This window comes from Mirounga leonina, unplaced genomic scaffold (assembly GCF_011800145.1).
Source record: "Mirounga leonina isolate KUSES-001 unplaced genomic scaffold, KU_Mleo_1.0 Mir_104, whole genome shotgun sequence".
In the NCBI taxonomy this organism is placed as follows: domain Eukaryota; kingdom Metazoa; phylum Chordata; class Mammalia; order Carnivora; family Phocidae; genus Mirounga; species Mirounga leonina.
Genome location: NW_023270231.1, coordinates 19,525,724 through 19,547,861, shown reverse-complemented (window position 1 = coordinate 19,547,861; position 22,138 = coordinate 19,525,724). Strand labels below are relative to the sequence as shown.

Below are 22,138 nucleotides of genomic sequence, written 5' to 3'. Positions count from 1 at the left end.
CTTGGTGCAGTCCAGGTAGTTCCACACGCGCTCCAAAGCGCGCCCGGGTGGTGAGGTCTGCGGACGGTTCCACTGCGCGGGGCCAGAGGGGGGGCCGCGGCAGGCGGCGCTCAGGCCGCAGCGGGACCGGGACCCCGGGCTGCAGCGGGAGCGACTCGCCGGCCGCCCGGTTGGGGTGGAGCACAGCCGCGGCCCCAGGTAACTCCTGGCCCGACCCTGCGCCATGCGCCCCAGGCGCGAGGCCAGCGAGGACGGAGCGATAGGGGGCGGCCGCGGGCTGACAGAGTAGCGCAGGGACTTACAGCGCGGCCTCTGCCTGCGTCTGCAGTGCCGAGCTCGCTCTCCCAGGACCGGGAGCCAGAGGTGCTCCGCTCATCAGTCCGCCGGCTAGGTCCGAGTATCCCAGTTCGGGGACACCTTCCCCGCCCCGGGAACTACAAGTCCCAGAGTGCCCTGCGCCCCGCACGTGACCCGACCGCCCCCCCACCCCCCGGCGGGTTCCGGCTTCGGCCGGGGCCCTGCCATCAGGGAACTGGAGCTGAAGAGGTGCCGCAGTCTTTTGGCTTCGTAACTTCCGCCCAAACATTTACCAGCGCTCCTGGTGCCAGCCGTTGGGGAGCCGGAGTTTCCCGAGCCCTGCCCTGGAGCGGCTGCGGGACCGGGGAACAGGCCACTACACCCCCGCGCCGTCGATACAGCTTTCAGGATGTCAGAACGCCGGGCGGTCCAGAGAGGGTCTGTGTCTTACCCAAGGTCACATAGCTTCCGTTGCCTAAGGATCTCTAAGCTCGAATCGAGCTGCTGTCGGGGGGGTCAGGGCGGTGGTGGGGACAGGACGGGGATAGGAAGCTGGCCCTCAGAAGGAGAGAAAATGGGGAATTCGGTTGGACTCATCCCCCGGGGTGTGCCAGGCGCCCGCACTCCTGCAGCCCCCGGTTTTCATCTCTGGATGTGATAGTACCTGCTCCCACCTTTGCAGACCCTGGGAATTACAGTGGCCAGAGCTGCAGGGGGAAGGGAGTCAGAAAGGGGAGCCCCTTCCAACACCGTACCCACAAAGCTCGCACATTCAAGTGCAGACCCAGACCCCGAAAGTTGCGCAGGCACCGCCAAAGATGCGCACGTAGTGAGAGCCCCTGGTGACTCACTGAGGTAGGTACTGTCACCTCCGATTTACACCTGGCCAAACTGAGCCTCAAAAAAAGGTGGTGACTTCCTCAAGATCACAGAGCTAATAAGAGGCAGAGTCAGGTTCCAAGTCCAAGCCCAGACAGGCTGACTTCAGAGGCTCTGTATTTATTTATTTATTAATATTTTTTTAAGATTTTATTTATTTGACAGAGAGAGAGATAGCGAGAGCAGGAACACAAGCAGGGGGAGTGGGAGAGGGAGAAGCAGGCTTCCCGCTGAGCAGGGAGCCCGATGTGGGACTCGATCCCAGGACCCTGGGATCATGACCTGAGCCAAAGGCAGACGCTTAACGACTGAGCCACCCAGGCGCCCAGAAGCTCTGTATTTAATCATCAGTGTGTGCCTGTCCTCAGTAGCCCTGTAGGGGCTGAGTATCAGTGGTGCGCGCTAAGTGCTCAGTAAATGTCATGTGTCACTACTGTTGGCCTGATTTTACAGGTAAGACTAAGGTGGAGAGAAGCCAAATAACTGACCCAAGTCAGAACTAAAGTACCCATGACCTGAACCCCAGACCCATGACCACCTTAACAGACGCCCTGCCCTACCCCCATGTGCACAAACACAGCCACTTCTTTTTAGGGGAGCCAAAGCTTGGAGCTCAGATGTGAGGATGGTGTGTTCAGGCATGTCCTGAGCAGAGAGGACTTGGCAGGGAGCCCATCAGCCCTCCATGCTGGGGTGTGAGGCTCTGGGCTCAGGTCTGCAATGCTCTGTGGTGGTAGTTGGGAGGTCTGCATCCCACGCTGGCTCTGCCAGGCTGTGCTGTGTGTCCCTGGGTGATCCCTCAATCTCTGTGCTCCGCAAGCTCCACCTGGGAAGGCTACTGAGCCCTGTATCTGGAGGAAAATTTGAGGGGTCTTAGAAGAAAGGAGTGGGGTGCTTTCTGACCCTGAGGGAGGAATGGAGGCAGCCAGCTGTCCTAAGTTCTTGGGTAAGGCAGGGACCGCAGGGCCCAGCAGGAATCCATGACCCTCCCCCTTCCTGCCAAAGTGGAATCCCTCCCATCTGAAGAGGAGGCTTGGGTCTGGAAGCTGGAATGTAACATCCAGGGCTTTGCACTTGGAGGGGCTGGGATTTGAATCCTCTGCTGCTCATCCACCAGTTCTTGAGCCTCCATGGTCTACTCTTGCCTTGGGATATCTGTGCTTTTGATTATTGAGCAACCCTTGGGGACTCTGTTTTGACATTTGTATCGCATGAACCAAACTTAATGTGAAATTAGAATGTGATCCCAGGTTTGCCTCTTGATGGCTGAGTCATCCCCCCCCCTCACCCATTTCCTCATCTGTAAAATCCTGGCACCTAGCTCTTAGGTCGTCGGAGGACCAGTGAGGTGATCAGGATGGCACTTGCTTAGACTGTGCAGGAGCCCCTAGAACCCTAATTTCTCCACTGAATCTCACTGCAGATGCTTGCGTAAGAATGAGCCGCCCCCACCTGTGGCTTCTGGAAACCCACTGGGCCACACTTCCGGGATCTGAGGCAAAGGAGGCACTTCCTGAACCACTTTGCTCATCTATGAGATGAAAACAGAACCTGTCTTCCAGTGGCAGGGGTGGAGTAGGGTGGAGTGATGAGAGTGAGGCACACGGTAGGTGTGCAGGCCACAGCAGCGCGTTGGGGTTCCGAAGCAGAAGACCTGCAGGTGAACCTGAGGGGGGTTTCACAGGAAAGCCCAGACTTCTGGCTTCTCTGGAAAATCTGGTAAAATTGAGCCTCCTCCCCACTTGCTCTAAAGTGATTCTGCTTGTGCCCAGGAAGGTTTTTCAGATCAGGAGGAGGTGTATTACTGGCCTCTGGCCCTGGGGGCACCCTGAGGGGCTGTGGGTGTTTGCTGAGGGCCTCCCAGGGGAGTAGGCCGGAGCAGGGTGTTCCCAACCCTGTAGCATCAGAGGTGAGAGTCAAACTCAGAGCCCCTTCCTTGGGCATCCGCTACCCAGTGTGAGCCAGAGCCTACTGGGGCGGGGGAGCAGTCCCAGAGCCCATTTCCTGAGGCAATGTGGTAAGGGCCCTGCCACGTTAAGGAAGCCAGAGCAGCTGACTGCAGAAGAGGGCTCAGGGAGTCTTCGTGGAGGCAGGAGGCAGTCTTGGACCTGAACCCCAAAGGCTGAGCAGGGTTTTGCCAGAGTTAAGGGGTGGTGAGGTCATTTTAATTAGAGTCAGGACAGTCAGAGGTTCGGTAGCTTCAAAGTACATGACTTGATTGCGACTGGAGAATTGCATTTGGAGGGTGTGGGAACGGTAAGGTATTCCCACCATGGCCTTGGGCAAGTCACTTCATTCCTTGAGCCTCAGATGCTCACCCATAAACTGAGGCCTTCCAGTGAAGGCTAGATGATAGTGCACTGAAAAATGCTGAATCCCCTTACGGAAGGAGACATGAAGCGAAGAGACTGTGACAGGGCTGTATGCAAATTAGATGGTATGAAGTGAAGGCTGGGGTATGTCTAGCCCTGAGTTCAGAGATGGGGAGTTTCAGTACAAGCTGGAGACCGCAGAGCTTCCTGTAAGAGGTTAGATGGGAACAGAGCCCCGAAGGACAGAGAAGAGGACTAGATTGGTAGAAAGGAATAGAGAAGGCATCTCAGGCAGGCAGTCCAGCTAAGTGCAGGTGTGAAGGTGGCAGGCAGGGAAGGCCAGTAGGTGCACCATCATGGTTGTGGGAGGACTGGAGAGAGGTGAGCCTGAAAGGCTGGGGGACGCTGGTGAAGCCCAGCCCCAGAGGCAGGCAGCAGGGAGCCATTGCATGTCCTGTCCCTACATAGGCAAGCAGGGAGTGGTCTTAACAACGTAGCGCCTTCCAGTGAGGGGAGGATTTTCTAATTCCTTTTACATAGTGGGAAGAATAAAAGGTCAGAAGGGATATAGAAGGGAGAGATGATGAAAAGGAGTTGGTTAGAGAACGGCATCACCTTGTACATCCCCCATTCATTCTCATGCACACATAATTTTAACCAATGGATAGAGTTGGGCAGGGACTGCATCAGGAACTCGATCTCCTGTGCTTAGTTATCTGCAGAGTGCCCCTGGGTACCATCTGCAGTCATTGCATTGCTGGCTGCACAGCTGCCATGCAGTAACCGATTGTTGCTGGTCTAAACAAAACTTGATTAAGTATCTCTTTTCCCCAAACTTCCTTGTGGATTGTTTCCATTGGATACCTTTCCTGAAGGGGGATTTCTTACTTTAAGGGAACAGAAATTTTTATGCCTTAGAAGATTTAAAACATACTCTTTCACAGTAATTTTTAAAAATTTCTTTAAATTTTTAAAAAGATTTTATTTATTTGAGAGAGAGAAAGAACAAGTGAGGGATGTGGGGCTCAATCCCAGGACCCTGGAATCATGTGAGCCAAGGCAGACGTTTAACTGACTGAGCCACCCAGGCGCCCCCACAGTAATTTTCTTTATTGTATGGATTTTTTTCTTCTTTTTCTCTTTTATTATTATTTTTTCACCGTGATAAGTGTACTCTTTAACCCCCATCCCCTGTTTCACCCATTCCCCCACCCAGATTGTACAGGGTTTGGGGTTTGTTTTTTTTTTTTTTTTTAAGATTTATTATTTGAGAGAGAGAACGCAGAGGGGAGAGCAAATGAGAGTCTTAAGCAGACTCCACACTGAGCACGGAGCCTGACGCAGAGCTCACTCTCACAACCCTGAGATCACGACCTGAGCTGAAACCAAGAATTGGAGGTTTAACCCACTGCGCCACCCAGGCACCCTGTATAGAGTTTTTTAAAAAGAGCAAATGTACACAAGCATATACAATAAAAAGTGTATCCTCCTGATCCCATACTCTTCCAGTTCTCCCTGAGGACACTTGTTAGTTTCCTGTATATCCTTCCAGAAGTATTCTGTGCAGATACTGTATATATCCAATTTTCAGAAAAATGGATACATAGTTACACTGTTCAGCAAATTGCTTTCCATGTTTTATTTTTATTTATTTTTTTAAAGATTTTATTTATTTATTTGACAGAGAGACACAGCGAGAGAGGGAACACAAGCAAGGGGAGTGGGAGAGGGAGAAGCAGGCTTCCCGCGGAGCAGAGAGCCCGATGCGGGGCTCGATCCCAGGACCCTGGGATCATGACCTGAGGCGAAGGTAGACGCTTAACGACTGAGCCACTCAGGTCCCCCTTCCATTTTTATTTTTAAATTTGGGGTTATGAACTACACCAAAGAAGCATAGAAAATGACACCATCACACCCCCAGTAGCCCTAAACAGGTTTAACAAATGTTAACATTTTGCACTGGCATCTTGTTTAGGGAGGTAGCCCTATGTTAGTGCAGCCCCATGCGGAGGAGTCCAGTTATTGATCATATGCACACATGATTCTTTTCAGCCTGTGCCCAGCTCTTGGATATTTAAGAGTGTTACTGATTTTTTTTTCTTAAATAATCGATGTGGAGGTAATACCCCCCTTTGTATAATGCTGCCCCTGTATGAAGGCAAAGGGGAACGAAGCTTGGCTGTAGTTTCGGTTCAAATACCTGTTCAGCCACCCTTCATAGCTGTGTGACCTGGGGTGAGTGAGTGACACCCCCCCTTGATCCTCTTGACCCATCTGTAAAATGCTGTAGTAATCCCTACGCTTCATCGCTGCGGGGAGGAGTACAGTAGGAAACTGAAGATTTCTTTGGGCTTAGTTTCCCAACACCCTTAAGCAGGGAGCCCTCCATGGGGGAGACCAAGCTCTACTGGCCACGCGCCGAGAGCTACCAGAGCCCCGGACAACTGCAGCTCCTGCTTCAAACTGTTCCCCGCCCCTTTCCCGGGCCACGCTGGGGGCGGGGCGGTTAAATGTCTCTGTGGCGTCAGCGCAAGCAGGACCAATCCCCCTGCCCCGCAGGCGTTAGCTCGTTTGCGTGGGTTACCCGCTATTGGTCCGTTGGGCAACCCAGGCCGTCCCAGCTTTTTAAAGCTGCCGCGTAGTATAAACAAGGAGATGCAGGGCGGCCAGGCCATGATGTCATCGCGGCGCGGTAGCTCTTGGGGCTGACGTCATCTCCGGGGAGGTTGCCGACCCAAGGCTGTTAGAGCCTTCCTAACCCAGTTGGGCTGGCTTAAGAAGGCCGCTCCTGCCCCGTCGAAGGTCAGTCCCATTGCACTTCAGTGTCCCAGGCGGCGCCCCGTCCCCGAAGAGAAGACCATGACACAGTAAGTCCGGGCTGCGGCTCTCCTAGGGGGACCCATTTCTCTGGCAGGGAAACTGAGCCTCAGAGGCGCGAGTGTTTCGCGAGTTTGCATAGCAAGTTCGAGTTGCAGCCGGTTGTCCTTGCCCACCCCGGGGTCTCCCATCTTTAGCTCAGGCCATGTGGCCCCGCCCCTTGCTTGTGATGACGGCGGTCACTTTAAGTGCAAAGGTGGGGGCAAGAAGGAGGTTTTAAAGAAAATCTGCCTTCCAAGATGGCGTCCCGTTAATCACGTGCCGAGTCGCGGTGAGTGATTGGCTCACATAGTCCCCGCGGGGCGGAGCTCTTGGCGGGGCTGCCGCGGGCAGCAGCCGGCTACTGTTTGCTGGAATCTCCCGGCGCGCCCCCGCGAGCCCCCCTCCCGCCCGGCGCGCGACCCCGCCGCTTCGAATGTTGTGAATCAAATGTGGGGTTTGTTACATTCCGCTGCCGCCGCGGACAGTTCTTAAAGGGCCAGCCGCCTGCAGCTGCGCAAACCCGGCCGCGTCCTGCGCCGCCTCCCGCTCCCGGAGGGCCTGGGCTGAGAGAGGCAGACCGCGCGTGGGCCTCGCGAGGCGGACGCCGGCGGACCGACAACAAAGAGAGAGCCCCGGAAGGAGCTGGACTGCACCCGGACCGGGGGGTGGGGAGGGGAGCACATTGTTCCGCAGGGCGGGGGCTCTTAAAGGGTCCAGGCAGCCCCCCTCCCTTCTGTCCAGCTTGGCCGTCCTAGATCGGGAACAAAGGAGCCAACGTGTGGCCTGGCGGCCGAAGGTGAGTAGGGGCTAGAGCCCCAACTCCCTATTTCCTCATCCCTGGAACTCCTGTCCCCCTCCCTTGGGACTGGGGGCTGTGATCTAGCTGGCTCCGCAGGGGTTAATCGCGGGCGGTCCAGAGGGGGGACGGAGAGACCTCTAGAATCGAGGAGGATTCCCCCCAACCCCCCAAGGCCAGGTCGAGTCTTCCTTCTCCCGGGGCTGAGTGCCGCGGTTGGAGAGGAAGGAGCCGCCCCCTCCCCCTGCCGCCGCCACTTCCTTTGTTGTTGCTTTTGTCTCACGCCGAGCACATGGTCCGGGATCCTCGGCTCTTAAAGTCACAGCGCTCTGGCCCCAACGCCGCAGTCTGGCTTCCCGCCCCCCATGTCCTTCCGAGCGCGGCATAAATGAGTGAGGGGGGGGACGTGGGGGTCTCCTCCCCGGACGAGTGTCTGCACCTTGGCCCCCCATCCCCGGGGAGGGGTGGCAGAGGAAGCTCCCCAGAGCCCCGCAACCTGCGTCTGGCCCGCGTTGAGGAGGGGCCGGTCCCTCAGGAGCACTGGTTTCCTCCCACGCTAATGTGACCACCTGGTTTCTTGCGTCTTGTTCCTTCTGGCTTTATTTGGGCGTTCTAGGAAGGAGAGATTTCCATCCCCATTTCACAGCTGTGACAACTGAGGCTCACGGAAGCGGAGAGATTTCCTTGACCAAGGTCATCTAGGGAACCTGGGCTAGCCGAGGACTCCTAGCTCCGAGGCTGATAGTCCTGTCCTCAATTCCCTCCAGGCAGCACACGTTTGGAGAGCTCTGTTTGCCTACCAGCAGTAGTGGCCTAGCCTGCCCCATGGAGGGAGGGGGCGGGGGGGCGGGCTTCTATCGTGCCTGAATCTACTCAGGCTCTCAGGCAAACATTCCCCCCGGGGCAAATGACTTGGCAAGGGTTCCCTAGACTTGGACTAGGATAGTTACATGGGGCACTGGAAGTAGGGAGTTGGCTGCGTCCTGGGGGAAGGGGTGGATGCAAAGTGTGGTGCCTGCTTCCAGGCAAGATTGGATTTAGGGATGGGACCCTGCAGACCCATTTACCCAGACCTCATTGAAAGCACAGCACAGAGGACTATGGAAAGGCAGAGAAATTGGGGGTGGTCACCTGGCCACCCTTGCAGTTTGACCTTGAGCAAATTGCTGCCTCCAACTCTGGGCCTCACTTGTTTCATTCACCACAATAGGGTTAGTAGTGAGTGCCTAAAACAGAAAACTCTCCATCTCCTTTAGGGACTGAAATTAGTTGGGATTAGGTGGTTATTGGGGGCTACTGATGCTAATTAAAGAGTCAGGGGTTGGGGGAATCTGGACCTAGGTGGCCAGCCAAGGAGAACTAGTTCAGTCTTTCTCTGGCTTTGTGGGCTAGAGCAAGTTACTTCCTTTCTCTGGGTCTCAATTTCCTCAAATATGAAGTGGGTGTGTCCCCTCTGCACAACCTCTTTTCTTAGTAGGGCTTCCAAGAACCAGGGGTCCCTCCCTTACCAGCTGGGGTTTTCCCCTAGGGAGGCATATTTCCCAGCTATCTCCTGCAGAGCTTGAAGTGGCACCTGATTTCTGTTTGTGGAGGTCAGCCTCTCTCAATTTATAATAGTGATCACTCACACCTCCACTTTGCCAATCACCTCTGCCTTTGAGCAGCCCTTCCCAGTCCACTGGCAGGTGGTTATCTGGCTGTTCCATCTTAGAGGTGAAGAAGCTGAGGCTGAGCGGGGAAGTGATGCGCCCAATCCTCAGCCAAGACTCTAGCCAGAGTCGGGGTATCGTGTGTAAACTTTGGCACCATCATCTATAGCTGGAGGCCCTTTGGACTGCTGGTTTGGTTTCTCAGCTCCTTGCTACTTCCTTTTCCTGAGGAATGGGTGTTTTTGAAGGGGCTGGCCAGAGCAGATTCCCATGTGCCTGGGCCTCTGTGGCATCCACGCCCCCCAGACTTTTGCACAAGAGCAGCCATTGAAGCCACTGGGTCGTGTCCTAGTGCACTCACAACTCTGGCTGACAGGCTCTGGACCTCACCTCTCTGGGCCTCAGTGTCCTTACTTCTGAGGGCTGCTGTGAGGACTCAAGATGGCATGTGTGAAGTGTCATAGTTATTACTGTTAATGTTTTTCATCAGCAGGACTGTGGTCTCCCAGGATCTCTGAGGTCAGTTAGAGCAGAGGTGCCCAAACCTGGCTGTGCCATAGAAACTGCTGGAGAATTTGGTAAAATGTCTAGATAACCTTGTTCCCCACCCCTCCAAAGATTCTGATCCAGAAGGTCTGGAGTGGCCTGGGAGTTTCTTGTTTCAGATATTTAGGGGTGTACTCTGAGTCTCTCTTGGCCTTTGTTTGCTCGGCTGAATTGTCAGCAAAAATCAGGAAGGCTGTGGGTGTACACATGTGTGTAAGGATGTGCACTCTGCTCACACCGGGGCTTACAAACCTAGTCACCTATGGTGGGCAGGTAGAGCATGGGCATTGGGTGGCCTGGAGAGAAAGCTCGTGCTCCGGTGAGGGGGACCCAGCAGAAACGAGGGCCTAATGGGACCAGATTTTCTGCTTTTGTTTCCTCTCAGGAAAGACCTGATTTTTATGTAATCTCCCAGTTTTTAATCATGGGCACCAATTTCACTCCTGCCAGACTGTGTGATTGGCTCTCAAGTGTACATTTACCACATCAGTGCTGGCCACAAGCTGGTCACTGGGCTCTGTCCGCCCTTCTGCCAAGTGCCAGAGCCCAGGTTAGGCAGGAGAAATGTGAACTCCAGCTCTTACACTTCTGGCTGTGGCCATGGCGAGCTTCCCCTGCAGACTGGCTTTGAGAGTTAGGGTCCAGGCTTGTAAAGCCGAGCACAGAGGAGGTGTTCTTGCCACTGCTAGCAGGAAGGAACAAGGCGTTGAGGATATGGTGCACTGGCTCCCTAGCTGTGTCAGCAGGGGGGTAACACTGAAAGCTGGCTGTCAGAGATGCATAGGAGTTTTGTCAGATGGAGAAGGGGCGGACGGAGGAGGCCTCCCTGTGGCAGGAACAGCAAAGGGCTGGTCCTATTTGATGCAGCCTTCAGCTCTGCAAGGCCTGACAGGTTCCAGAGTTTTCTCTGCCAGGGCCTCATCCCAACCTCTGGAGTTAACAAATGGTCCCCCAGCTTATCCCACCTGGACCCCCAGCTCCTACCAGAGGGAGGAGACCTGCCCCACCCCATTACCGCTCAACTTCCTCCTTTAGGTTCTTGCTTCCCCTTTTTTCTCAGCAAGCCCCACTGCCACTTGGGGGCTGTGTTAAGCCCCCAGAGCAAGGGCCTGGCTGTATGCCAGACTCACCCACCCACCAGTGGCCGCTTCCTTCATTACCTCCTGCAAAGCGCTTGGGCAGGACCCCTTCTTTGCTGGCAGCAGGGTGCAGTGAGAGGCTTGTGGCCAGCTCACCTCCCAGCTTTGACACTTGGGCAAGTCCCTTTCAATTTCTTTGAGCCTCAGTTTTCTATTCTTTGAAATGGACCTTGAAGAGTAGATGAAGTCACATGTGGGTAGGCACTGTGGGAGCTGGTTATGGAAAGAAAGAAAACAAACTGACTTGAATTGGGAGCCCCTGAGGGCAAGAACTGGGTCAGAACCTCTTACCTGGCAGTAGTGGAAAGAGAAGGCCTGACTGGAATCCGCCCCCAGAGCCGACCCAATGGAAGGGAGGAAGCTGGAGTGCCCTCCCAGGAACCCCAGCTTCCTGGAGGTTGAAGTTGTAGACTGCCACAACAGAACAGGGTGCCCTGGGGTCCCCATCCTGAGGGAGGCTTACTGGAGCCACTTGGCCTGGAAGCATGCTGGCCAGCCCTCCTAACTCACCACAACCCTGAAGGGGAACTTGATCCCATTTCGTAGAGCAGGAAACTGAGACCTGGGCTCCCTGTTCCTGATCTGTCATCCCTGATCCCCAGTGCCCAAAAAGAAGGCCAGACCCAGAGTGTACACTGCACATGGAGTACAGGGACGTGATGGATATCAGTAGCCCTTAGAATCAGACTGCTGAAGTTTAATTCTGTCTCCGCAATCCCTAATGGGGCAAGTGCCTGGACTTCTGTGTGCCTCAGTTTGTTTATCTGTTTGCCTCATAGGGTTGTGAACCCTGGCCCAGCCCCTCCACCCCTCTGCCACCCCTGATGCGACCATGGGCTCTGGCAGTGACTAGGTGGCCACCCTCTGCCCCTGTGGGTCAGCGGCGATTCTCTGTAGGACCCGGCACTACCCCGGGCCAGCTCCGGGGAAGGTAGGAAGGAATCTCCTAGTCCTACAGAGCCTAGAGCCCCCGGTACTAGGGCTGTCAGCTTGGGTTGGGGCATAGGGACCAGGGGTGGCAGGGCATAGGGCCCTGAGTGGTCTTCCTTCCCTAGTGGGTAGTGACCTGGCTTCTCTCCATGCTCTCTGAATGAGTGGCTCCCCTCAGTCCTACTGGGGCCTCCTCTCTGTGGTGCAGCCCCGGCCGCGAGGGCCCCCTGGCCAGCCTGCCTGCCCAGGATGAGCGCTTACCCTCCCAGCAGCCACCACCCCGACCACCACACCTCCCTGTAGAGGAGCACCGAGCCTCGGCTCCTGCCGGCAGGAGCCCCCGAATGCTGCACCCAGCCTCCCAACAGAGCCCGTTCATGGTTGATCTCCACGAGCAGGTAGGCACAATACTCATCACCTCTGTTTCCCCACTCTGCTGGCCCCTCCCCACCAGCCTCTGGCAAGTCTGTCTGAGGACCAGAGGTAGCAGAACCCTGATTTCCCCTTAACTCTTTGCATGTTCAGTGAGGCATTATTAGCCCTGTTTTACAGGTTGGTAAATTGAGGCCCAGAGAAGGGAAGGGCCTTCCTTGGGACTACACAGTGGATGAGTGATAGAGTTGGAAGCCCCTCCCAGGTTCCCAGAGGGTTCTCTCTGCCCTCTAGGGCTTGGGACAGGGATATAGGCAGGTGTGTACCTAGGTAGGACCCAGCTAGAGAAGGGAAGGGAGGTGGCCCAGCAGGGCTTTCTCATTTGGGGGCAGCAGCATGGCCGTTTCCTCCCTACACTTCCCGGGTTTCTCTCTACCCACAGGTGCACCAGGGACCCGTCCCTCTGTCCTACACAGTCACCACAGTGACGACCCAAGGCTTCCCCTTGCCTACAAGCCAACACATCCCTGGCTGCAGTGCCCAGCAGCTCCCAGCATGCTCCGTGATGTTCAGCGGTCAGCACTACCCCCTTTGCTGCCTCCCACCCCCGGTGAGTGAGTGCCTCCACCTCCTGCCCCATCCCCACTTGAAAGCCCCAGACATAGGCCAGCAGCAGAAGCAAGCCGAGCTTATGACACCCATCCAGGCTATCAGAGCACCTACCCAGCTCCAGGCCTCAACCCTGCCCAGAAAAGGCATGTGTGCATTCACGAATAGTGAGAGGGCACCTCAGGGTTCAGGGACCTTCCTGCACCCCAGTGCCTGCCTTACAGTTTGGAATTGTAACTATGGGCCTTAAGAGTGTAGTGTCCTGCCTGGGTGGCCTCTGGCAGGGGTAGGAGGGGCCAGAGGGCTTCAGTGGGGACCTCTCGACGGATGGAATGGCCCCTGGCCTTTGGCACAGGCATAGGCCCAACCGAGAGCCTAGAAGAACATTCTACAGCCTCCCAACCCCTCCCTCTCTTGGCAGCTGATCCAGGCGTGTACCATGCAGCAGCTCCCTGTGCCCTATCAGGCCTACCCCCACCTCATCTCCAGTGATCACTACATCCTGCACCCCCCACCGCCAGCCCCACACCCCCAGCCCGCCCACATGGCACCTCTTGGGCAGTTTGTATCGCTGCAGGCCCAGCACCCGCGAATGGTGAGTCTGGGCAATGGGTTTGATGCTATAGGGGATGGCATGGGGGGCGGGGCTTCCCTCCTTACTAACTCTGGCTGGCCCACCCCCGCTTCTTCCAGCCCCTGCAGCGGCTTGACAACGATGTGGACCTGCGGGGGGACCAGCACCCCCTGGGGAGCTTCACCTACTCCACCTCTGCCCCAGGCCCAGCCCTGTCCCCATCTGTGCCCCTGCACTACCTGCCCCATGATCCACTGCACCAGGAGCTGTCTTTCGGTGTGGTAAGTAGCGCCCCCAGCTAGACTCTACTGTCTAGGGTGATCAGGAAACAGGCCCGCTGGGCTGACCTGCACCTGGCACCCCTCTCGTAGCCATATTCCCACATGATGCCACGGAGACTGAGCACTCAGAGATACCGCCTGCAACAGCCGCTGCCCCCGCCACCCCCACCGCCACCCCCGCCACCGTATTACCCCAGCTTCCTGCCCTACTTCCTGTAAGTACCAGCACATCTGCCCCAGAGCCGTGGTGCTCTGGTCTCCTGGGACCTCCAGTTGTTGGACCCAAAGGCCCATGGGGTGCTTGGGGCCTCTAAAGCCATCTGGCATCCCCACCAAGCCACACACATTCTCAACACTCACCAGCTGGGTTCCTGGCCCTCTTACAATGTCCTGGGACAAACACTGGAGTCCCTGGTGTGAACGGTGCAGAGCTCTGGGCTTTGTTTCACAGAGGGAGTCGGGAGCAGCTCTGCACCCCCTACACCTACTGACCTTGACCCTGGGCCCCCCACACCTGTCTCCCCCCCCCCCTAGCTCGATGCTGCCAATGTCACCAACAGCAATGGGGCCCACCATCAGCCTGGATCTCGATGTGGATGACGTGGAGATGGAGAACTATGAGGTCCCGTGGAACACTGTCCTGGGAGGTGGGAGCTTGGGGGACCTCCGGCCCTGAGCATTAATGACCCTCCCCTCCTGCCTGGATACAGGCCCTCCTGAACCTGGCAGAGCGGCTAGGAGATGCCAAGCCCCGGGGCCTCACCAAAGCGGACATCGAGCAGCTCCCGTCATACCGCTTTAACCCAGACAGCCATCAGTCAGAGCAGACACTGTGAGTACTGTGCCCCCATCTCCTGCCCCTCTGTGAGCACAGGGGGGCTGCAAGGGGACCCCTTCCTCTAGGGGGTTTTGTGCTATGCAATGAGCCTCCCCCTGCCATCACTGTGGAGGTGACGCTCTCTGCCCTCTCCCAGGTGTGTTGTCTGCTTCAGTGACTTCGAGGCACGGCAGCTGCTCCGAGTCCTCCCCTGCAACCACGAGTTCCACACCAAGTGTGTCGACAAGTGGTTAAAGGTAATGCAGCCCAGGCCAGATTCCAGGTGTTCATCATGTGGTGAGGGAGGGGGGTGGACCTTGGAGGGTTTCCCTTCTTGTCATCATCTAGAAGTCCAGGCTCTGTTCAGGGGTCAAGTCCCAGAAGCAGAACAGACCCAGCTGGGGTGGGGGACAGGCAAGAGTGGAGCCTGATGTGTGGCTGCTCCCCCAGGCCAACCGGACGTGTCCCATTTGCCGGGCCGACGCCTCCGAGGTGCCCAGGGAGGCTGAGTGAGGCCCACAGCTGCCCAGGATAAACCCTGCCCGAAGCTCTGGAAGCTCGGGTTGGGGGGACCTGGGGAGGACGGGGAGGGAGTGGCCCAGGCCTGCCCCGTCATTCCCGCCTGCATCTCCAGAGCTGGTGCCAGGGTCAGCCCCAAGAGAAGCCCCTGCAATAAGCCCCTGCATTTGCCAAGCTCCAAAGACTCCTGCCCCGATCTGCCTGCCAGTCTGCCCACCACGGAGCTGCCTGAGTGTCCCTAACTCAGTCTCCCTCCTGTTTGCCCTCGAGTCCGTCTCCTTTACCTGCCAACCCTAGGAACCAGGGGTCTATCCCCCCAAGCTCAGCTAGGGGAGATCCTCAGCCCCAGGATGGGCAAAGAGGGCTCCGTCCTGGGTTGCCTGGTCTCTTGCACTGAAATGGTATGCCGTCTGACTGGGTGGCACTGACAGGCGTGCGGACAGAGGGTGGCATGAGGCCATTTCCTGAGCCCCAGGCCTGGGTCCTCTTGCTTTGACCCCAGACAGACTCCGGCAGCCAGCCCTACCCAGGTTGCTGTGAGGGTTGGCTCCCTGAAGGACCCTCACCCCAGTCACAACATTCCAGCCCACCCCCAGGCTGGAAGATATCAGAGCCAGCCTCCTGAGCAGATGGGAGACAGGCCCTGAGCTGGGGTGGCCTGTATCCTGAGGGGGCCTGGGCCATGCAGGGGAGAGAGACCTGTGTTCCTGGTGGCCACCCCTTCCTGGCAGTGATGGCGGCCAGACACACGCCCAATGTCCCCTCTCTGTTGTTTTGCATGAACGTGAGGAGCAGCAGTTTTTGTTTATTCATTTGGCCCAAAACCGCGTGTAGGATTTGGGGGTGTGGATTTTTAAATAATTTGTTTCCTTTTGGTTTAATGGGGGATATAGGGACCAACCAGGACCAAGTGCCCAGGGGGCCGGGAATGGTCTGGTGATGCCGCCTGGTCTGCATGCATGTGTGCGGCTGGGGCTGGGCTGGGCGGCTGGCAGTCATGGGTGGGGTTGGGGGGTGGTTTGTGCTCAGCTGATAACTGCCATGCACTGTACTGCACACGTCCCCAGAGCCTACCGGGACCGTACGCTTTTCAGGGCATTTCTCCCTCCAGCCAGGGCCCGTCTCCCACCTGACTGGGCGAGTCTCCTCCAAGGAAGTCCCAGGAGGACAGGGACCAGGGAGGGCGTGGACCCCATCTCCAGGGGCCCCCTCCCAGCCTGAGTCCTGCCCTCCAAGGTCTGGAGGAGGCCCCCTTATAGGGTCTGGCTGAGCTCCCACCTTCTCTTTCCCCAGTCCCATTCCTTTCCCGTCCTACCCCCAGCTGGGGTTGCTGCCCTGAACGAACCGCGTGTGGGGCCGGCACATCCTAGCAGGCAGCCCCTGGCGCCTGCTGCCTCAGGGATGCTCCAACCACCCTCGTTCTCCCTGCGGCGGCCCTGGCTCCCTGCCTCCCCTCAGCCTGCCATGGGGCCCCATCAGCCTGGCCCCACCCCCGTGGAGAACCCAAAGTCTTACTGTATATAAAACTCCAGGTGATGTTTCTATATTTATAGCAGTGTTGAAACCCCACGTGTTTTACACAGAGAACCACCCTCTCCAAACCCCCCCTCCCTTTCCCACCCCAACAAAAGGTTTTCAGAATCCTTAAGGTTCCTGGGGCAGGCGGAAACAGGCTCACGGATTGTGTGTCGGCTGCAGCAATGATTCCAACGAGCAGCTATGGGGGGGGAAACACAACACTTTAAAAAAAATCATTAAAAAAAAGATTTATAAAACAATTATTTAGGATGTTTGTGATTTGCCGACCTTGCTATAGATGCCATGTTACCAATGATTTCCTGTGGTGGGGGCTTGTCATTGTTTACTCTTTTATTTACCAACTTCTGGCCTAGGCATGACAGTGGGCACCATCCCCCAGCCCTGGCTGGGCCCAGCACCTGTGTTCTGTGTTAGAAAGGTTATATATATATATATATATATACACACACATATATATATATATATTTAATTACATATATATATATAAAAATATATGTAATTTGGGGGGGCCCTGTTCCTTGCACATTTTACAGTTACCTCATTTTTCCCATGTATGTATTTGAGAAAATGCTAATATATAGAGAAAAAAATGGTTCTTAAAGCTTAAATGTGTGGTTTTTTCCATTCCATTGGATTCACATTGGTTTGTAGCATTTAACATAACTAGTATGTTGTATTATATATATGTGTATACTGATTGAAATTTTTAACAGATTTGTACTTTTTTTAAAATGAAAGTTGCTAGTTCTGCTTGACCAAGTAGTGCAATCATTATTTTTTTTAATATTGTTGCTGATTTCAGAGGGATATTCACTAATAAATGTATGATGTATATCAAGTACTGCCCAAGCTGCCTTTGGTTACCTGTGTTCTTTTGGTGGGAAGTGGGGGTAATGTCAGTCTGAGAGTGGGCAGGGGATAGGGATGAGGTGGGCAATAAAGATTGTTCTCTGCTGTGGCACCTTGGGGGTACTTCCTGATCAAGAGGGTCTGCCAAGCCAGGTTAGTGATGACATTCTGGGCCATCTGCTTCACACTCAAATTAGGCAGGATTCTGTTGGCAAGTGGCAGAATTCCATCAAACTGGTTTTAGGAAAGCGTTATTTGTTGGTCTGTCATTTCAGTTCTGGAGGTAGGTTCTGCCTCAAGCATGACTGGATTGGGCTTGAGTATGTTATAAACCAAGGTCTCCTTCATTTTACAACTTTGTTTTGAAGGAGCTGCTTCTGTGTGGTGGTTCTTGGTAGCTCTAGTTCAGTGTCTTCTAGTTTGGCATCATTCCATGGGAAAACCATTTTTTTCCCCTGGAATTCTAATGGGATTTCTGGGATGGAGTCTTGTTAGACCCAATTTGGATTGTGGGTACATCCCTGAACCATTCACTACCATGCCAGGGAGCTACACCAGCATGATTGGCCTGACTTGCATTACATACCCTCCCACCCACAGGCCCTACTAAGACTACATGAACCAGAGTCCCTTATCCCCAGGCTCAGTGGGGACTAGGGGCCTGAGAACCACCCAAGGACCAGGTTGGTGATGCGGTTACATTCCTCTTACCCATGATGGTATATGGTGCTGCAAGGATATCCGCTGACTTGTTAGCATGTCAAAGCAACATGATCTGGAGCAGGAGCAGTGAGCTGGGGTCAGGAGACCCAGGACCTGGTGTCTTTGTGATGCCACTATCTGTAGCCTTGGTCAGGTCACTTCTCTTTCAGCCTCTGGATCAACTACAAAATAAGGGACAGTTAGTTGAGTGGTTCTCTGTGTTTCAGAGATGGTGCTATGGGAGCATAAGGGGGATTAAGAAGGGTTCTGTGGTTAAACAAGTTTGGGAAATAACACACTAAAGGTAATAGGAGCCTATGTTGCAGGGCTTCTCTGAGCCTTGGTTATGCTGATGTGTATTATAAGCCTCTAGGAATGGATACTGTGAGCAACACTTCCTATATTGGGCTTGTTTGGCTACATGTAGTGCTCAAATTGCATTCTCTGGGGCACACTGGGCAGTGCTGGACTAGACCAGTGATAGCAACGGAGTTCCCAGGGCCCTAGTCTGAAGTCTAGGGAAGTCTCTAAGCTTTTTTCAGTATTTAAAAAAACCTACGGGAAAGAAGACATGATCTTATCATTTGATGGAAAAAAAACTTGCCAAAATTGAACATTTAGTCATGACAAAAACTCTCAGCAAGCTAGAAATAAGAGGGTAACTTCCTCAACTTGGTAAATAACATCTACAAAAAACCCGACAGCTAACATGTAATGTGTGAAAGACTAGGTGCTTCACCCTTGAGATCAGGACAAGGCAAGGATATCCACTCTCACCACTCCTGTTCAATATCATACTGGAACTCCTAGCCAGCACAATAGGATAAAGCAAGAAAAAGGAAATAAAATTAAACACACAGACTGAAAAGAAAATTGTCCCTATTTATAAATTTGATAACCTATAAATTATCAAAATCCCATGGAGATTTTGGAAATCCCAAGGAATCTACAAAAAAAAAATAACTTAGAACTAAATGAGTTCATCAGGTCACAGGTTACAAGATGAATATAAAAATTAATTGTATTCTATATAGTAGCAATGAACACATGAAAATCAAAATTTATATAATCACTCTAAAGATGAAACATAAATCTAACAAAACATGAGATTTGTGTGTTGAAAATCAATAAACACTGGATGAAAGAAATCAAAGACTTACATAAATGGAGAAACATGGTCATATTCTCAGATCAGAAGACTCAGCAATAGGTAAAGATTGTGATTTCTTCCCATATTGAACTATGGGTTTAATGCAATTCCTATCAAAATTCTGGCAGGGTTTTTTTGGGTTTTTTTTGAGATGACATTCTTCAAAATTTAAATGAAAAGGCAAAGAAGTAGCTAACTTTGAAAAACAAGAATAAAGTGAGAAGACTCACCATACCTGATTTTAAGAGTTGCTGCAGATCTGCATTAAGACAACATGGCAGAGAGAGAGACAAGTAGATCAGTGGAACAGAAGAAAGACCCCAGAAACAGACCTGCACAAGTATGGCCAGCTAATTTTTGAGCTTCAATGAAGGATAGGCTTTTCAATAAATAATAATGTAGTTGGGCATCCATAAAAAATTTAAAAAGGATCTTAAGTCCCAATACAAAAATGAACTCAAAATAGATCATAGATTTAAAGGTAAAACATAAAACTGGAAAACTTTGAGAAGAAAACAAGTGATAATCTTCACTAGGACCTAGAGCTAGGTGAAGAGATCTTAGACATGACACTGAAAGCAATCCATAAAAGAGAAAAAAGTGATAAATTGGACTTCACCAGAAACTAAATGCTTAATTTGCAAGTCACATGTGAGAAATTACTCATATCAGATAAATAAAGAACTCTCAAAACTCAACAAAAGACAGTCCAATTAGAATATGGGCAAAAGACATGAACACATTAAGAGGATATTTCATTTGTTCACCACCATAAGCTATTAGGGAAATGCAAATTCAACCACAATAAGATTATTACACACCTGTAAAAACAATGAAGATAATAAATAGTGACAATATCAAATTCTGGTGAGGATGCAGAGGAATTGGATTTCTCAGACATTGCTGACAGGAATATTAAATAGTACAGCCATTCTGGAATATAGTCTGGCAAGTATCTTTTTAACATTTATTTTGATACAATCTATCATAAATAAGTCAGTAGAGGTTCCACTCTGCCACTGAAGCATCTGTGAAGAGCCCTGGACCATTCAACTAATGAGCGTCTAAAGGACGTCCCATCTTTTATCCCAGCCACCACACACACCTTCCATGTTGTTCCTGTTCATTAATTGCTTCCAAATCCAGATGATCAAATAATTCTTCATCCCCTAAGTAAACTAAAAAGGGTTGGTTCAGACATTCCAGGATCTGCACCCCTCTTAAATCCCAGGTGAATCATGAGAGGAACAAGGCTTCAGTGGGTGGCAAATTGGCCACCCTTGAAGAGCTGCTGCAGCCTCTGCTTGGCCTCTTTGTTCAGCTTCACCATGGCGACAGCCTGGTAGTTTCCTCTAAAACTAAACATATACTTACTAAATGACCCAGCACTCCTGGGCATTTATCCCAGAAAAATGAAAACATGTCCACACAAAAACACGTACACAAATGTTCATAGCTGCTTTATTCGTAATCACCCCAAATAGGGAACAACCTACATGTCCTTCAGTGAGCAAAGTTAAATTGTGATCCATCCAGATCACGGAATACTACTTAGCAATAAAAAGGAACAAACTAGGGGATCCTGGCTGGCTCAGTCAGTGGAGTGTGCGACTCTTGATTCGAGGTCATGAGTTCAAACCCCACATCTGGTGTAGAGATCACTTAAAAAAAAAAGGAACTATTGATACATGCAACAACTTGGATGGATCTCAAGGGAATTACGCTGAGTGAAAAAAGCCAATCTCAAAGGTTATATATATCAATATTAGGAGAGATGGAGAATAGATTAGTGGTTGCCAGGGGTTAGGGATGGCGGAACAAGGGTGTGTGTGTGTGTGTGTGTGTGACTATAAAGGGGTAGGAGGGTTAAGATCTTTGTGGCAATACAATGGTTCTGTATCTTGATTATGGTGTGGTTACATGAATTTATATAAGTAATGAAATTGACAACTACAAACACACAAATGGGTGGATGTAAAATATGAAATCTGTGGATTATATCAATGTCAATTTTCTGGTTTTATGTAAGAGGTTATCATTGGGTTACATAAGGGTTACATAAGACCTTTTTGTAATATTTTTACAACTTCCTATAAGTCTATATTTATTTCAAAATAAAAAGAAAAAAATGCCTGTGGAAATTGGATAAAGGCCGACATTATGAATCAGATTAAAATCCTATCATTTTTGTACTACACATAGAAAATCCTAAAGACTCCACCAAAAGCTAAAAGTAATAAAAGAAATAAGTGGCAGAATACAAAATTAATATCCAGAAATTGGTAGTGTTTCTATACACTAATAATAAAGTAGCAGAAAAAGAAATTTAAAAAAAATCCTATTTACAATCGCACCAAGAAGAATAAAATACTTAGGAATAAACTTAACCAAAGAGGTGAAAGACTTGTACTCTGAAAACTATAAAACACTAATGAAAGAAATTGAAGATGACACAAATGGAAAGATATTCCATGCTCATGGATTGGAAGAATTAATATTGTTAAAATTTCCATATTACCCAAAGCAAGCTACAGATTCAGTGCAATCCCTATCCAAATACCAATAGCATATTTCAAAAAACTAGAACAAAAAATACTAAAATTTGTATGGAACTACAGAAGACCCGAATAACCAAAGCAATCTTGAGAAAGAAGAACAAAGCTGGGGCTATCACAATACCAGATTTCAAGACATACTATAAAGCTGCAGTAATGAAAACAGTATGGCAATGGCACAAAAACGGACACATAGATCAGTGGAACAGAATAGAGAGCCCAGACATAAACCCACAATTATACGGTCAATTAATCTATGACAAAGGCAAGAATACACAATAGGAAAAAAACACTCTCTTTAATAAATGGTGTTGGGAAAACTGGACAGCTACATGTAAAAGAATGAAACTAGACCACTTTCTAACACCATGCACAAAAATAAACTTGAAATGGATTCAAGACCTAAATACGAGACCTAAAACCATAAAAATCCTAGAAGAGAGTACAGGCAATAATTTCTCTGACATCAGCTGTAGCAACACTTTCCTAGATATGTCTCCTGAAGCAAGGGAAACAAAAGCAAAATAAACTATTGAGACTACATAAAAATAAAAAGCTTTTGCACACAGAAGAAACCATCAACAAAACAAAAAGACAACCTACCGAATGGGAGAAGATATCTACAAATGATATATCTGATAAGGGGTTAATTTCCAAAATATATAAAGAACTTATACAACTCATCACCAAAAAACCCAATCTGATTAAAAATGGGCAAAGGACCTGAATAGACATTTTTCCAAAGAAGACATACAGATAGGCAA

The 22,138-nt window shown here is 51.6% G+C and overlaps 1 protein-coding gene and 1 pseudogene across 14 annotated transcripts; one reads left to right on the top strand and one right to left on the bottom strand.

Moving 5' to 3' along the window:
- The first annotated feature begins 81 nt into the window (after nucleotides 1–81).
- Nucleotides 82–16,956, top strand: RNF44 (ring finger protein 44). 14 transcript variants are annotated; one of them, XM_035014914.1, is made up of 10 exons: nucleotides 82–198; nucleotides 11,257–11,408; nucleotides 11,586–11,805; nucleotides 12,222–12,389; nucleotides 12,810–12,983; nucleotides 13,082–13,243; nucleotides 13,334–13,458; nucleotides 13,778–13,865; nucleotides 13,954–14,075; nucleotides 14,218–14,787. In XM_035014914.1, exons 2-10 carry the CDS (start codon nucleotides 11,302–11,304, stop codon nucleotides 14,489–14,491), a joined length of 1,440 nt encoding a protein of 479 aa, XP_034870805.1. In that variant the 5' UTR covers nucleotides 82–198; nucleotides 11,257–11,301; the 3' UTR covers nucleotides 14,492–14,787. The 14 variants fall into 14 exon arrangements, with proteins under 14 accessions (XP_034870805.1, XP_034870795.1, XP_034870775.1 ...); XM_035014904.1 differs by lacking the exon at nucleotides 82–198 and adding an exon at nucleotides 5,299–6,355; XM_035014884.1 differs by lacking the exon at nucleotides 82–198 and adding an exon at nucleotides 5,299–6,355 and having other exon boundaries at nucleotides 9,283–11,408.
- A 2,509-nt stretch (nucleotides 16,957–19,465) lies between these two features.
- On the bottom strand, nucleotides 19,466–20,376 carry LOC118017057 (annotated as a pseudogene).
- Nucleotides 20,377–22,138: the final 1,762 nt, after the last annotated feature.